Source organism: Cyphomyrmex costatus, unplaced genomic scaffold (genome assembly GCF_001594065.2).
Source record: "Cyphomyrmex costatus isolate MS0001 unplaced genomic scaffold, Ccosl1.0 scaffold8, whole genome shotgun sequence".
Classification (NCBI taxonomy): domain Eukaryota; kingdom Metazoa; phylum Arthropoda; class Insecta; order Hymenoptera; family Formicidae; genus Cyphomyrmex; species Cyphomyrmex costatus.
Window position 1 is genome coordinate 16,890 of NW_017280375.1, and position 18,618 is coordinate 35,507.

At 34.1% G+C, this 18,618-nt stretch overlaps 1 protein-coding gene across 1 annotated transcript; it reads right to left on the minus strand.

Moving 5' to 3' along the window:
• Positions 1–5,156: 5,156 nt before the first annotated feature.
• On the minus strand, positions 5,157–17,853 carry LOC108781263 (endothelin-converting enzyme 1). Its single transcript, XM_018549184.1, has 17 exons — positions 17,831–17,853; positions 15,552–15,663; positions 15,254–15,456; positions 14,611–14,765; positions 14,175–14,369; positions 12,978–13,041; positions 8,302–8,490; positions 7,866–8,129; positions 7,544–7,746; positions 7,277–7,456; positions 6,984–7,192; positions 6,617–6,839; positions 6,355–6,531; positions 6,076–6,238; positions 5,747–5,956; positions 5,532–5,638; positions 5,157–5,452 (listed from the first exon to the last, which is right to left on the minus strand). Exons 2-17 carry the CDS (start codon positions 15,656–15,658, stop codon positions 5,177–5,179), a joined length of 2,925 nt encoding a protein of 974 aa, XP_018404686.1. The 5' UTR covers positions 15,659–15,663; positions 17,831–17,853; the 3' UTR covers positions 5,157–5,176.
• Positions 17,854–18,618: the final 765 nt, after the last annotated feature.

Consider the following 18,618-nt stretch of genomic DNA (forward strand, 5'->3'; position numbering starts at 1 on the left):
ACAAAGGTCATCGTGGTAATTAAAGTTTGTTTGACAATTTTGCAACACCCACACAATTCTCCGACTCTTCTAATGATAACGCGTGTGTTTATATTTTCTATTTGAGAAAATTAAGGAGAGAAGGACGAGGGTAGGGGGAAGAAGGAAGAAAGAAGAAGAATGAAGAAAGATAACAAAAGATGGTCCATATTGTATATATACATATTAACGATACTATTATCTGAGGGAAAAAATACAAATCATTTGTACAATATATATATATATATCTCATCTTATATCATCGTATTATAATTGATATCGGTTTTGAGAATCGATGTATTTTTTTCCTTCTTCATAAATTTCATTTTTTACAAATCAACATTGATACATCATCATAATAGTGTATAAATAAATCGTTAATACAAAATTGTTTTCATAAAGAGAAAGAAAAATATTAATTGCTTATTCATGTAAATATATTAATCAATAATTAGTGAGGCTTGAAGTGGTAGAGGTTGGAGCAATAAGAGGTCAATTGTGAGAGTGACAGCTATGCGAATTGAGAATGTCTGCCTCACTTCAATAGCGTATTAAAGCAAGACAAACGTTCCCAATTCGTATAGCTGTCACTTTCGCACAGTCAGATATTACAAGTCTCTTATCCCGAGCCACCAAAGTCCATTTTTGGGGGATGCATAACTACTAAAATATAAAAAATTTTGAATCGATCGTTATATGTCCTGAAAGGTGACATCGTCACGAGTAATTTGAGTCAAAAAAATTTTTAATCGGTCAAGCCGTTCTGGAAATACAAGCGATCGAAAAGTGATGATTTTAATGAAAAATTAAGAAACGTCTTCTCCTTCTTCTTCTTCTCTGTCCACATTCAAGGCCATATTAAAACTTTCTAACATCCCTCTCACCTTTCACTCACCTTCACCATCTTCGACCTACCGGACCTTCTCCCCTTCCACCCATCACCCCTCTCTTCTGTCGTATTACACTCTCTTCCGTTATATAATATTTTTAAATCATTTTTTTATATATTTGTGATACTCTAAAAAGTAAATGATATCCGAAAAAAATCATATAAGAATGAAAAGTTCAAGCCATGTTCAAAAAAGGATACTAAAAGATTTAAACCTTTTTATTTAATAATAATAGGTATATTACCATGAAAAGTAACTGATAGATATATATTATTATTAGATAAAAAGGTTTAAATTTTTGAGTATCCTTTTTTGAATATGGCTTAAACTTTTCATTTTTATGATACGATTTTTTTCGGTATATATATATATATACATGTATGTATAATCCAAACAAAGAATTAAAAAAATGTTTTGCAATGTTCGTCGAATATTAACTATTAATTATTTATGTTCTCTAACCGTAAGTCTATATATTGTACGTATATATAAGGGTATATTACTGATATAGAAAGTTCCCATTTAATAACTTATTTAAACAAAGTACAGTATCAAGGTTCGATAAATTTGTAAAATTAGCTAGAAAAAGTATCAGAATATATAGATAAAAACAATCCATAGTCGGTATTTATACGACTGGGTCCACAACCTCGCTTTAAGTCACATGGAGTCAGAAATAACGAAACGGAACAGTAACGGAACATTGATAAAAAAGAGATAGGATTGTTGTATCTCTTTTCTATCAATGTTCCGTTACTGTTCCGTTCCGTTATTTCTGACTCCATGTGACTGCACCCTAATGGGCCTTCTACAATAAGCCGTAAGTCACAAATCATAAGTCATAAGCTAGAAATGGACCAATCACAGTCGTCAATTTTTAGTTTCTTCCGATTTATGACTTATGGTAGAAGGCCCATAAGAGGCCCTAAATAAGTCGTAAAGCCGTAAAAAATTGACCAATCACAGTCGATTATTTTTCTTGCATTCAACTATAATTGATCAATTTATTACGGTTTTACGACTTCGGGCCTCAACAAGGTTGTGGATCCAGTCTTTAGGTCTGCACTACCGTAACATTTTACTACATACTTAAGTTGTAGACGTAAATAACGCACAAGCTTTGGCGTATGACGTTAAATGTTACGGCAGTGCTTGTGCTCAGAGCTAAAGACTGGATCCACCACAACCTTGTTGAGGCCCAAAGTCGTAAAACCGTAATAAATTGATCAATTATAGTTGAATGCAAGAAAAATAATCGACTGTGATTGGTCAATTTTTACTCTAGGGCCGTATTCATAGTCCATCCTCGACTTCAGAATTCCTAACAACTTTAGGCCACCTTGGCTAAATTCGCTTTGAGCTTAACCTATAAGGATTGATAGGTGTGTAATTTCGCAGTGTTGACTTGAGTAATATCCTTATAGAAGTATCAAAGAATTGGTGATTTTCCTCATGCTGCTAATGATGACAACATAATGACAAATAGGTTTAAGATTGGTTAAAATTCTATGCATTGTTATCAAATGTGTATCTAATTTCAATAATTTGCTTTTTTAGATTATCGTACATTTGCTAAGTTCTCGCATTTTTCATTGGCAAAGGATTTTAGGCCGGTATTCATAGTCAGTTCTTATATTCAAGACCGTCTTAAGTTCAGTCTTGAAGAGTTATGAACCAGAGGGCCGCTTTAGCATCTTAAGACATACTTAATGCCTGGTTTATGCTTCGATCTTAAGGACTTAATCCTAAAATTCAGCCAATAGAGTTCAAATTTCGGTTAGAACTGGTAGCTTAATTGGTTAAATTTTAGGATCTTGAGATTAAGACCTGAAGCATAAACCAGGCATAAGACAGTCTTCAAATAAGAACTGACTATGAATATCGGCCTTAATATTAATGTATTTGCTTTTTCATGTTTTTCGTGGACAAAAGATAAAACTTATTTAAAGATCAAGTGGTTGAGTTAAAAATAAAAATAAGAAGAAGGAGCATATACCACACGCTGGTTAAAAGTAGCGAAAATTTCGTATATTTAATACTACTAAATTTACATAATTATAATAAACGTTTCGGTCATTAATGTGACCATCTTCAGTATATAAAAAACTTATAATTTAATTCCCTAATATATTTTAAATGAAACTAAGTGCTAGAGCACAACTTTTCGCATGTTTGTCAATTATTCTATACTATAAGATATTAAACAGTTATAATTTGTCCAAATATAAAAGTCAATTCGCAATAAAATGGTGTCAAAATTAAAAGGTGATTCGCATAACGTAACAGTATACAATATAATTTTCTTCATGTCCTTACAATTCAGATGATGAGTTTGTTAAAGTATTGGCATCAACTGTGATTTGAGAACAAAAGTTTCCAGACTCTGTCTCAAAGGAATTTCGACGACATCCAAGGACTAAACGTTGGTCGTTACAAAAAGAGAATGTGAAAGAAAATTATATTGTATACTGTTACGTTATGCGAATCACTTTTTAATTTTGACACCATTTTATTGCGAATTGACTTTTATATTTGGACAAATTATAACTGTTTAATATCTTATAGTATAGAATAATTGACAAACATGCGAAAAGTTGTGCTCTAGCACTTAGTTTCATTTAAAATATATTAGGGAATTAAATTATAAGTTTTTTATATACTGAAGATGGTCACATTAATGACCGAAACGTTTATTATAATTATGTAAATTTAGTAGTATTAAATATACGAAATTTTCGCTACTTTTAACCAGCGTGTGGTATATGCTCCTTCTTCTTAAAAGATAAAACATAACATGGAAAGGCAGATATTTCCAGAAACAGAGAAACTGTTTATTATGATCATCAAGTAGACTTAGCCCGGATCCTCATACGGACAACAGCGCTTTGACACCGGACGCTGATTGGTGAAAAACGGGTTATGGGGGTAAATTTTACCCTCGCCACCGGTTTTTCACCAATCAGCGTTTGGTGTCAAAGCGCTGTTGCCCGTATGAGGATCCGGGCTTAGAATTAGACTTAGGCCCGCTAGCATCAACGTTATTTTGATTTTAAGCGAGACTTAAAACACTATCTATCTCGTTTTAAAGTCGAAAGAGAGACAGAGATAGGGACAGTTTTAAGTCTCACTTAAAATAGAAATTACGTTGGTGCAATCGGGCCTTATTCTTATTGAGGTTGGCTTAAAAGTACAGTCTTAAAATGTCGTAAGCCAATCAGAGGGCTGTATTAGCATCTTAAATAATTTTATTATTTAAGACAATCTTGAAATAAGAACCGATTATGAATACCGGTCTATAACACATCAAAATCTATTATCAGGGCTACTCGTATTTTCTTTATCCGACATTTTTCTGTACAAATAAAACTTCACAAGCTCACATTTTACCCATTTATAATATACTGCTCTCCCTTCTCCGCACGTTCCCTCTCTCTCTCTCTCTCTTTCTCTATCAAATATTTTAGAACAAGATATAAAGCGCGTATCCAATAAACAATTTTTTTTTAAATTATATATTTTCCATTATTTTATATATTTCTAGAAAATGCTGGAAATCTTAAAGAGCACGTTTGAGATGAATTGCGTTATAAATCATATGACAAATGAGAAAAAACTGTGATAGCGATAAATCGATATACGTACAAACTATGTATTGTACGTGTATGTATATATGTATAAAGGTGTGCGAATTAATTCAAATTCCACTATAAATTTGTTTTCGAATCTGAGAGATTCGAAACCGAATAAGTTTGAAATTTTGAATCATCGATTGTTCGATTTCGAATAACTTATTTACCTATTCTATTTGCTATCTCCTGCGATTAATCTTATAACAATTTTCAACGCGTACCAATTTTCGTGCATGTGCGCTTATTCATCGCGTGTCGTCAGTTATCATTGGAGTTTATTGGCTGCGTTGAATATGATCTATAGTACGAGTGTTCTCGATCAATCCAGATATGAACAAGAAAATGAGTCATTTTCAACATATACAGGTATAATGAAAAATTATTATTTTTAGTACATTTATATCTCATTATTAACTTTTCGATATACTCGTATTGTACCGCTACATTCAAAATGAGAGTTTTCAGCTTTTTAAGGTTTTTTTTTCAGCTGTGTGATATATATGTCAATGCATGAAAATTTTATTCGAATTTGATTCATTTTCAAATAAAAAGGATTCGATTCGATCTTATACATGCTTGATTCGCACACCTCAGGTACATACATGTACATACGCGCACGAACGCACACACATTCACATTTTACCATACCGAGCATTTGCTCACAGGATTCATGGGAGAACCAGGAGGGCAATTGAACACCTGAGCAAAGTCTTTCAAATTGGAAAGCGTGCCGATCACTCGAAATCTATCGGGCGAATGTGCAGATGTTTTCAGTCTATTTCTCGCCGCTTCGGGACGTATCGAACCACACCACACTTGAGCAAAATGCAGAAAGAATAATTGTTTAGCCGTCACAGTTATTCCGGGTAGCGTTTCGTCTTCCTCTTTGTTCGAACGTAGCCATCTCTCATAAGCCTGCGAAGAAAACAAACTTTCCAATCGGTAAAACTAAATTCTTCGATTCAAATTGGAGAAGGAAAATTTATGGAATTACTCTAAATGCCTGTTTAACACCGCCGTTATCAGCAATATTTTCACTTTGCGTATTAACACCATCTATCTGCATCCCAACTTCTGTCACGGTATAATGTGCATATTGATCTGCAAGGAGGAAGATCTCGATTGCAAAAACACAAAAATATCCAATTATAAATATATCTTCCTATGTCTATCGCAATTGATGAAAGTGGAAATTTTCTCTTTCCATACCAATCAGACATTGTGTTCGCCGATTAAATCCATCAATCGCCTCCTCTCTCCACCACCCATGAAGATTCCCATTTTTGTCAAACAATCTGCCTTTATCGTCAAATCCATGAGTAATCTCGTGTCCGATTATAACACCGATCCCACCGTAATTTAAACTTCGTGGAAAAAATCTATGATAAAAAGGTGGCTGTAATATGCCCGCTGGAAATACTAAAAGACATAATAAAAGTTTTAAACAGTTTAGGGAATGATTTTTAAAACATAAAAAAATCACGAAAGAAAGATAAAAAGATACGAATATAGCTTCCTCTCCAATAATATAAACTGACTTATCTGATTTTTATTGCGACTGTAGTAAGCGTTAACGACCGCTGGACCAGTGTCCCACAAAGTTTTATCGACAGTACGTCCAATGTGAGCTTGTTCCATTCTGTTTAAATATTGTATGATATTTAAAGTATTCTCAAAGTACTTGTCTGGTCGAATTACAACCTGCGTTAAAATATTAATTATATTAGCAATTCATTCTCATTTTGTATGCATACTTTATTACATGTCCTTACGATGTGTCTCAAAATAGATATTTTATATGTGAAGGTGTACGTTACATCTTTATAACACTCGTTCAGTACATGTGATTGTAGAATAAAGTCTGGATAGCCGATTCTCAGCACCATAGCGTTTACTTTTTCAGTCGCCAAGCGCTTTAATTCGTCGTCGATCCAATTAGTTTTATCTAGCAGCTCTCTAAAGGATCGCTGTATCTCTCGAGTCATCAATAATGTCTGTCGATAAAAGAAACATTCTCTTATTTATATTTAACAAAAAAGATATATATGTATATTCTTCAAGTCAAGGAAGAATACTCACGTCGTTTTTACTGTTTTCGTCGAAATACTTTTTGACAAACATCGAACCAACGGCCATATCCATATTAGAATTGACCTGAGTTACGCAGATTTTCCATCTCGATGGCACTTCTTCTCTACCAAACATTATATAGTAAAACTTTTGTTTTACTTGCTGGAAACGATTGTCCAAATTGTTTACTCTGTTCCGCACAAATCTCCATAAAAGATAATTTGCCACTGTTCTGCAAAAGTAAGAAAAAGATTAATCGCTTTACACATCTGTGTTGCCAAAAAAGTCAAAAAAACCACATAAAGTCTTGGGTCAAAAGAAAAATCAAGAAAAATAAAGTCGCAATGTACGTAAAATCTATGTAAGTGTATTATACCTGGGTTGTGTCTTCGAAAGTAAAACAACCAAATCTTGGAAGTATTGCAATGCAAAGATGACAATTGGCTCAGAAAAATGTATCGGTCGAGCCAAAATGATCGACAAATAACGAGACCAATCGATTTGCACAAGTGCACTCAGTTTATCTACATTCATTCGTTGATAGGACTCTGAAGAGTTTCGTCTTTCATCCGATGACAATGTAATCTATGAGATTCGAGATCAATATAGTGATCCTGAACAGAAAATGATAATACATTTAATATGAATAGAGGAGAAAGTAATACATACTGACGCGAGTTGTGTTTCGAATTCAATTAATTCTTCGACATCAATGGTTGCATTATCTGAGGATGCACCAAGTAAGATTGCAATTTCCATTAAGTAATCCTTGTATGCCTTTAGATAAATCGCGTTGGATGGCTGAAGGAAATAATCTTTTGTAGGAAGTCCAAGCGATGTTTGATCAAACTGCGAACGAAATGCTTCTAATGTTAGCTTCTTTGTGACAAAAGACACGAATGATACGATATACGGTGAGTCATTACATTCTGTTACCTGTATCACGTACTTGTCGCTGTTTTTCATATCTGGACCTACCCATTCTGTGATTAATATATCATTATTGTACAATCGAAGTTGTGCGGTTAAAAGAAGCCAGTCGAATTTGTCGGGATCCCAATTTGGTTTTAGAATTGGCCAACCACCAAGTTGATCCAAAAGCTGGATAAGTGGTCGTTCCATACGTTGCTCCAAGATCTCTAGGCACATTTTTACCACATTAAAAAGCTCACGCGCACACATATATTAATTTGCCTACGCCTATCTATTTTTATCTATTCGTGTACGCCAGGTGAGTGAGGTGAGCCTACCTACTTACCGTAATTCATACAGCTTTGAAACAGATGTTTCGCTTTTACCGTAGCATCGTCACTGTCTATCTCACCGGCGGTGTCGCGTGATATCGGGTCTTCTAGCAATTCTTTTAGTACAGAATCCAACGACTCTCTGACCACTTCGAAACTATCATGGCCGATTTTGTCTTTCGGAATAGGATTTCGTTTCGCCCAATTACCACAAGCGTATTGATAGAAATCTTGACACGGATCCACGCTCTTATCCATATATTTCAACATTATTCGAGCTATATTTGAGATAAACCTTTTTTTAGCATCTCTTTTATCGCATTCCATATTTTCGTTACATTGTTTTACAAACAAATATTGTATACATGGTATTTTTGAAAATATACAATTTTCCGAGTTTTATTATATTAACGCGTCAATAGGAAATTTTAAGGGATAAAAGAAAAATACCTTGAGCTTCTCTGATACTTTTTTTATTTTCTTCGCCTTTCCACAATATACGAAGATCAGGCATTTCGTCGTTTATGATCGCAACTTGTTCATCAGCCATCGACAACCATGTTTCATTGATGGAAATGGAGAATGAGTCTTTCTCTTCTTGGATTCTTGCCGATTCCTCCTTCGATCGTTTCTCAAGACCTACGTTCGCGAAATTATTATTAAATGACATCGCTTCTTTTTTTTATATATATATATTGAAAAATGCATCACAATTCAATTGAAATTTGTTGGACGGTAAGAAAATGGGAATACTCTGAATCAATATATTATATATGTATATGTACGTGGGCAACTTGAAAAGTTTCTGAAGTCACACAAAAAGATTGCGCGCGTATCGCAAAAAGACATATAATGGCCAAAAAGAACATCATCTTTTATGGTTGCTGTCAAATTTTCAGACAATTGCATCAATTAGTCATTTAGTTACGAGCAGTCAAACAAAGCAAGCCAAATATTTTTTCAACAATTGATAAAAAGGAGTTTCGTGCAGTGATAAAACACTATTTTTTAAAAGGGGAAACGCAGCTACGCAGGTTCAAGCGGAGTTGCAGGAGATTCATGGCACATCTATTCGGTTACCATCAGTTTTTGAGTAAACGAATTTAAACGTGGTCGTATCAACACCGATGATGAACCACGTAGTGGACGCCCGAAAACTGCTACCAACGAAGAAGTGGTCAATAAAGTGCTCGATACTGTTATAAATGACCGCCGTTTGAAGTTGCGTGAGACAGTAGAGATGGTAGGCATCTCAGAAGAAGGGGTATTTCATATCTAACTTGTATGAAATATTGGGCATAAGAAAGCTGACGTCGCGATGAATGCCGCGTTTGCTTACGATATGGAAAATAAACGCGTGCGTATGACCTGCATCTCTAAGGAATGTTTGGATCTGTTTTAGTGCAATCCACGAGAATTTTTTCGTCGATATGTAACCGTGGACGAAACATATGGATTCACTATTACACACTCGAAACAAAACAACAATCGAAGCAATGGACTTCGTCCGGCCTCGAAGAAAGCCAAGTCAGTTCCATCGGCTGGGAAGGTCATGGCCACCATTTTTTGGGATTCTAAAGGCATCATTCACATCGACTACTTAGAAAAAGGGAAAACGATTACTGGAAAATACTACGCCGACTTGCTGTGGGCCGTTTTGACAGAGAATTGAAGGAAAAACGCCCTCATTTGGCCAAGAAAAAAAGTGTTGTTCCATCACGACAACGCAACGGTCCCATTCATCCGCAATTGCCACCGCAAAATTGATCGAATTACGATACGAATTGCTGCCTCATCTACCATACTCTCCAGATTTAGCCCCATGTGACTTCTTTTTGTTCCTAAACTTGAAGATTTGGCACCGAGGAAAGAAATTCGCATCGAATGAGGTCATCGCTGCCACGAATGTCTATTTTGCAGAGTTTCAGCCATCGTACTATTTGGACGGCTTGATAAAATTGGAGTACCGCTGGACTAAATGTATTGAATTAAAAGGAGATTATATTGAAAAATAAAATAAAATTTTTCCGAAAAAATGTTTTCTTTCTAACTTGAGAAACTTTTCAAGTTGCCCACGTATATATACATATATATTATATATATATATATATATGTACACAATAAAAAAATTTGCGTATTTATGTTGAAAACGGTCCACTCACTGTCTGTGTTAACAGTTTTTGTGTTGAATTTTTTAATATATCGAGTGTTAATTTAACACATCATAAATGTTTATTTTCCGGAAAAAAAATGCTTCCTACGGTTTGTTTACTAACTGTATCGATATTATCTTTTTTGTATCTATTCTCTTACATAATATTTGTGTAACCTAACATGTTCATCTCTTGTGTTAAATTAACCCAAAAATTTGAGTGGACTGTTTGGGACATACAGTTATGTTAAATTCGACGTATTATTTTTTACTGTGTATATATGTACATATATATACGGGGTGGCTGAGAATAACCGCATAATATTTCATGAGTGGATAGAACAGACTATACTGAGTCGAAAAGTCCTGTACCATTTTGCGATTGCAGTAATAGTTATCGAGATATTAATTTATAAAAATATTTAAATTCGCCCGGCCCATCGTCAAATGCAAACGCGCGGCTGGATAGGACCGCCCTGCAAAGCGCGCCGCGTGCGTTTGCCGTCGCTAGGCATGCGACTCATGTCTAGCGACAACTATTGCCACTTGTTATAAACAACGCTTGTTATAAACAACGCCTAGCGACGGCGAACGCGTCCGGCGTGTTTCGCTGGGCGGTCCTATCCAGCCACGCGCTTGCATTTGACGGGCCGGGCGAATTTAAATATTTTTATAAATTAATATCTCGTTAACTATTACTGATGTACCATTTTGCGAATACAGTAATAGTTAACGAGATATTAATTTATAAAGATATTTAAATTCGCCCGGCCCACCGTCAAATGCAAGCGCGCGGCTGGATAGGACCGCCCTGCAAAGCGCGCCGCGCGCGTTCACGTTCGCCGTCGCTAGGCACGCGACTCATGTCTAGCGACGACTATTGCCGCTTGTTATAAACAACGCTTGTTATAAACAACGCCTAGCAACGACGAACGCGCGCGGCGCGTTTCGCTGGGCGGTCCTATCCAGCCGCGCGTTTGCATGGGCCGGGCGAATTTAAATATTTTTATAAATTAATATCTCGTTAACTATTACTGCAATCACAAAATGGTACAGGACTTTTCGACTCAGTATAATCTGTTCTACCCACATATGAAATATTTGGCGGTTAATTTCAAACACCCTGTATATTAGTTTTTAAGTATTATTCAAAATATAGTAATATATATATTAGATCAATCGGAAAATTCAGTTTATCTAGCGGCGAGTATCTATAGCTGGAACTGTCGATAACTCTATAATGTCTAAATCAAGCTTAAATTTTTAGTTTTACTATCTGTCAATAAAATTCGGTATATAAATAAAAGTATACGTTTGCATCAATAACATTGTTTCTTACTGCATCGAAAATGTCGAAATTTGAGTCAAATAAACGTCATTTGCGTGAAGTATTAATCTCTTGCTTCAAACAGAAGAAAACTGTAGCTGAAGCTCATCGAATGCTTGTAGTAGTTTATGGTGATAGTCTCTCCTTCCGATAAAACATGCAGAGAATGGTTTCGACGCTTTCAAAGTGGTAATTTTGATATGGAGGACAAAGAGCGTTCTGGACGACCAAGAGCTGCATTTGAAGACAAAGAATTGCAGGCATTGGTGAATGAAGACCCATGTCAAACACAAAAACAACTTGCAGAAGCATTAAATTGTACTCAATCTGTTATTTCCGATCATTTAAAAGCCTTATAGGAAAGATCTACAAGAAAGAGAAATGAGTCCCATATATGAATTGAAGCCAAGAGACATTGAAAGGCGAAAAACCACCTGCGAAATTCTGTTTGCTAGGCAACAAAGCAAGGGCATCGAATTGTGACTGGCGATGAAAAGTGGATCTATTTGGTGGGACCAGAAGGGTGTAGTGTACGAGGGTCGTTCAATAAGTCCTTAGAAAATCCAAGAGAAGGCTCCTCGTAGTATCGAAAATGAATTTTTCCCAGTAAGCAGCACTCCTAACTAGTCAGCTGTTAGAGTTTCAGCCATGTCCATCACGTAGTTTCATTTTTGTTATCGATTGAAGTTAATTAGATCATCAAGACAATGCACGGGTACACACCTGCGCAGTTGCGATGGTCAAAATTATGGAATTAAAGTTGCAATTATTACAACATCCAACGTATTCACCAGATTTGGCCTCCAGTGACTTTTTCTTATTTCCAAACTTGAAGAAATGGCTTGGCCAACGGTTTACGTCTAACGAGAAGGTCATATCGCCCAAACAAATGCCTATTTTGAGGAGCTTCCGAAATCCTACTTTTTGGACGGCTTAAAAAATTTGGAAAAACGCTTAGAAAAATGTATAGAGCTGGAAGGAGATTATGTTGAGAAATAAAAAAAAAATGTACCCAAAAAAAAATTTTTTTCTACTTTTTTCTAAAGACTTATTGAACGACTCTCGTACCATGAGCTGTTGAAATCTGGTCAAACAGTCGTAGGGGATCTCTGTCGAGAACAAATAATACGTTTGAGCCGAGCATTGCGCGAAAAACGACAAGAATATGAGACAAAACAGCATAAAGTGATTTTGCTTCACGACAACGCTCGACCTCATGTCACTAAGGCTGTTAAGGAAACATTGGAAGCACTTCGTTTTAAAGTGTTATCCCATTGCGGCTTATTCACCAGACTGTGTGTCCCCTTCCGACTACCACTTGTTAATGCACACGCACTTGCTGAGAAACGCTCCAATTCTTATAAAGACGTCGAAAAATTGGTCTCTGACTGAATAGCCTCCAAGGATGAATCATTCTTTCGCCGCAGAATTCGCTTACTGCCCGAAAGATGGGAAAAAGTCATTGCTAACGATGGGCAATATATTTTGATTGATGTACTTTTTCATTTTGTTTCTTAAATGAAATCATACTTTTTGCAAAAAAAAAAAAAAAACGGACGGAACTTTCCGATTGACCTAATAATTACACTTCATTCCACTACTTTCATAAATGCAGATCATCAACCTGTTTTTCTGGATTATAATCACCTAAGAAATTATTTTCTTCAATGTTCTGCGCGTTGTTGTTTTCGATCGTGTCACCATTCGTCACCTGTGCAAAATTTAATAATAATCCAAAGAGTCCCATCACAAATTAATTACACAAGCACGCGCACATACACACAGATGTCTCTGATAATAATGATGATGGTGATTAAATGATGGTGATAAAATCATTGCCACCTTGTATACTAAAATGTCACAGAAAAGAAAAGGAATTTTTAATTTAATTCCATTAATTTTTGCTATGTGTATAGATACTTTCTTCTTTTTTTCACGCCTATTTGATAATCATCACATCGATTAAATCTTTACAAAATATTATTGCAAATTGATATCATATATATTCTAATTAATGATATATATTATATAATATATATATATATATATATATTCTTTTTCAATACATGTAATAATACATATATAAATATGTATACGTTATATTTACGTACAAAGTTTCTTGTAAGTTTTTTTTGCAGAGTGCTCATGAGCAAATAGAATGAACTAAATTGAATCGAAAAGTGCTAGTACTCTACCATTTTGAAATTTCTGTAATTTTTTTTAGTTACTCAGTAGGCAGAATGTCTAAAATCAACACGTAAAATTTCTTTAAAAATTTTATAAAAATCTCTGAAATATACATATATGTAATACTCATTACATATATATATCTTAAAATTGTCTTATGTGTTTATCCGCTTAGGACCACCTAGACCAACTCTGATTAACTTTGATCGACGATTAGTCTATTGGAATCGAAATTAGAATCGCATTTTCAACTGCGATTGGCCAGTTCCAATTAATAATCAATAGAAATTGGTTAAAGTAGTCCTTATTCGGCAATCATTAGAAATTAATAGCTCGTTAACTATTGCGAAAATTGCAAGATGGTAGACTTATCGATTCTTCAGTTAAATTCGCTCTACCTGCTCACTTTGTTAAAAATCACACCCTGCGCGCGCGCACGCACCCACACACACACACACACACACATACAAAACAAGTATAGAGAAGCGAATTTGTATAACTATATCAAGAGATATTATACATATATATATGAATAAAAAAACTATTAAAATATTGAACATTTTGAACTATTATATCTATTTCTAGTAACTACGAGAATTACTGATAATAATAATAACAATTTTTTAATCATTAGTGTAGGATTTACACTTGTATTACCTTGATTCTGTCGATTCTATCATACAGCCTCACGCTGTCTGAAGACGAGAAGGATCTCTCTGATCTACTACTTTTCCTATCTGATTCTTCCCTTAAAAGGGATTCTACCAATTTGCCGTTAGTTACACGAGCGTGTGCACGAGACGAAGACGTCGCTCGATTGTCCAATTTGAAACCGTCCCTCGTGTAATTCTCCTGAAAAGGATCGTGTTGTCTTCGGGATATTTTCTTGCCACTTGTGACATGTGTGTCGGGATATAACGATTGCAGACTCAAGGATATGGGAATAGAACAGGAAAATAAAAGAGAATGAGACGCGAAAATATGAAAAACGGTAAGAGAAATGTGTAAAAAAAAAAAAAGGAGGAAAGAGGGTTATTTTTTAATCAGAAAACCAAATTTGAGATCGTCTTGAATTTGTTTGGAGATTAAGTACCCCGTCGATGTCTCTTTTTCGTCGATGGGGCGATTGCGATTGAAATGGAGGATGCGTATCTACAGGCACGTAACTCGTTTTCATATCGGGAAGCAAAAGTCGGTCCTCTTCTTCAGTTTCTTCTGTCGTACGTTCTACATCGTTGCGACTGGTAGCTAATAAAGTAATTAATCAGTTTTGGAAGGGCGTTCGCTTAAAGAACGTACCTGATCTATTGTAATTTAACTTTTTCATCTGTATGATTATCGTCAAGAAAATCAGCTATCATTTTTTTTCAACTTATTAAGAGAGAATGTATACTTTTACGTACGCGCGATACTCGCTTTGATGGGTACCTATTTTGTTCGCGTGTGCTGTTTAATACATATGTATATGATCAGCAAATATATAATGATGAGACTGATTAAGTTTTTTTTAGCTTTATAATACTCGATTTATTGACAATTTCGCGTGATATAATATCGTAAATCGATCTATTCGTAATGTATAATCGGCGTTTACTCTGTACAAGCATTATGTTGAAATAAGTTTGATTATTGGAAGTATATGAAAAGCGTTAACTAAAATATATAATAGAAATTCTTAATTGTTTATTACATTCTTTCAGCTATTGTGTATTTTTGCCATGTCATGTGAAACTTACGCCAAAAGATGTCATCTTCGATCTTTTCTTTGTCCTGTTCCTGCAGCTTATAAACGGAAATCGTGTGTGAGTCGGGGGTTTTAGTTGTGGCTTGAAATCGCGACAGAGCGATAAACACTATGGTGATCGGCAGCAACACGGCAGGTATAAGAAGCATCAGTTTAACACGTAAACGCCGTCCTTCACTTCCGCCAGTACACCATCTAAATTTTACAAAAGATTCACTCACTATTATTAAAAATGTGAGAAATTTATATCGAAATGTGTAGAAAATAATCAACTGAAACTTTTCACACACTTGAGTCTACCGGTTTCCTTATTGATAGCCAATCTACACGACGGACATGGTCCGCTGTTGAAAAAGTCATCGTCGCTTGATTGGTTCAAGTTACTGTCACTTTGCATTTTCTCTGAAAACAATTAAACATGTCTCTATTGGACAAAATTAATCTAAATATAATTACGTGTTATCATCATTTATTAAAAGATGGATAAATAGAGAGATAAAGGCATATGTTGAATTCCAGAACAGTCCCTCTAAGGATACAAATTGATTAATAAGTATAAAGACTGAACAGAAAAATACGGTTCATGATAAAAAATAACTGCAAGATAAAAATAAAGAACAATAAAATCTATAAAATATAAATATAGAGTAAGAGATAGAGAATATAACATAGCTGAACGGGCGCGAATACGCACTCGCTTCGCTCGTGCTTTCGCGCCCTTCGCGCCATAAACGCTAGCCCCCACTGATCGTTACACAATGTACTATTATTATATAGTTAAAACTTTTATTATTAAAAATCACTTTCTTCAATTATTTTTTAATAGATATTATACGCGTGCATATAAAACCTTATTCATTTATTGTACTTAATACGAAATGAATTTATACTGTGTGTTTCTATCATTAGTCTTAAAATTCAAAATCCGTCACACTAAGGATGACTCATCCACAAATTGTATAAACAGACTTTTCGAAGGGTCGAAATATCTGTTTATAATTTGTATTTGTCTGTTTATATTTTATTCAATTTATTTGTTTTTATTTATGTGAGACATTAAATATTAAAAACAATCAACTTGGAGGGGGGAGGGGGGGAGGGGAAGGACAAGGGGGATACTAGCCCTTTATTATTTAAATTGAATTTTTATTCTGACGAGCCTTTTCTTGTATTTGAATTAAATAAGAATTAATGTTTAAATTATTTATTTGATTATTTTATATTGTAAAATTGCATATTTTTAAATTAATTTTAAGTTTATTTTAATTAACACTTACACATACATACATTTATACATAAAAACATAAATATTTATTCATTATCGCTATTTTCTTCAATTTTATTGTACTAAGTTCATCTTTTTTAAAAAGTACACTTAAAGTTTGAGCTGATCTTGGAATTTTTGCCAAACATCTTCTATAAGAGTATAATAAATAACAGCAGCCATATGAATCAACTGTTCACCGATCATTTTGCTTATTCACATAAATATCTTTTAATATTATTATCGCCATCAGTACCATTAGACAAATATATTCAATGAAAGATATATAATAAGTCATTATACTTTTGATATAACGTGAGCGAAATTTAAGTATGTTATTTTAGTCGTTTACATATGAATAGATTACAACTTATAGATATTTTATTGAATATACAATATTTCTAATGGTACTAGTAATAATATTAAAAAATACTTTTGTGAATGTGAAAATGATCAAAGAACAATTCTTACGCTCATATTATACTACTTATATTCATTATGTTCTATTTGATAAAAATCCCAAGATCAATTCAAAAATTTGCAAAAAACATATATGTATATGCCAATGAGCTAAAATTACATATATTAGTAAGCTCCTCAGTTAAGCTAATTATCATTAATTTAAAAAACATTAAAACACTACAAATTACTTTTAAGATTCACGTTTTTACACTTATTACACAATAGTCTCTATTTTTCTTTTTTTTTTTTTTTTTTTTTGGGCAAGACCGCATTCTGTAGAAAATAAAACAAAGATTTTTAATTCCAAGTACGAGATAAATGTAACAACCTACCCCGATCATGTAACAAAACTTGCCGAAACTCTTCGTTTCCCATTATTTGAAAAAATACAAACCGAAAACCAGTACACACATAAATACAAATAAAACGTGTTTTTGGCAACGTTCAGCAAAAAAAAAAACAGCTTTGCAACTGTTGTAAAATTCTTGAATATGATTGGTTCATAAATTTAGATCCAGTGAGGAACTAAAGAAAAAACAAATCATATTAAAGAATTTTACAACAATTGCAAAGCTGCTTTTTCTGCTGAACGCACATATAAAACATAGTCATACACATATACCTCTACCTTACAGATACATATAATAATACAAACAATTCATACGAAATAATTTATTTTCAACAGTAAAAATCACGAAAATAAACATAACACCTTCTAGAGTACAACTATGCAACTAAATTATGTCAAGTTATAGAGAGAGTATCATAAGGATGACATAAAAATTTGTAAAAATAGGTTGCCATCTGTAACAACTAAAAAAAAAACTGACTGTAACAACTTACCCAGTGTAACAACTTGCCCTGGTCTCTCCTACAACAAAATTTCTTACAATATATATACGTATATATAATCTACAAATATAATAAAATTAAAGATCAACAGTTAAATAATATGCTTCAATTACTTTCCGTAGAATTTTATTCTCGTTTTTTATTAATCCGATGATATTAATACCAATAATAATAAACACTGAATTTTAATAATACAATTTCTAGAAAATTCATGTAAAGAAGAATAAAAAAAACTCTAATAGTGCGCGAAAAGCTGTTGAATCATTTCCAATTGTAAAATCTATTGAATTGAGCGAGAGAAATTAAATCGTATTTTTAAAATAAAGAATTAAGAGAAAGAAAAAAAAAAACTATTGTACGAAATTCTTATAATTTTCGCAATATAGCTTGTACATCCAATTGTTCAATTTACTTTCGCGAACGATATACAAGTGCTATGTATTGCTTATATCCACTGAACTAATCCTGAACAACCACAAATCTTGAATAACAATGTAAACACAAAACTTTTTATTCAACGTCAATAACAAACGAGACATTAAATGCGCGCCGAAATGGACAAAGATAGATTGCTATGTACGGCCGTTCTCTCGATCGAAGTACGAGTGTTAACTCGTCGAGTGCACAAGTGTCTACGTACTATATGAGAGCAAATCTACCAAGCGGCATTCGTGCGGGAATAATTTACATACGTAAAGTCACACAACGACAAATCGCGAGAGTAAGCCAGAGAGACACGGCTTATTTGTACATGGCGCGCGCGCGCGCGCGCGCACACA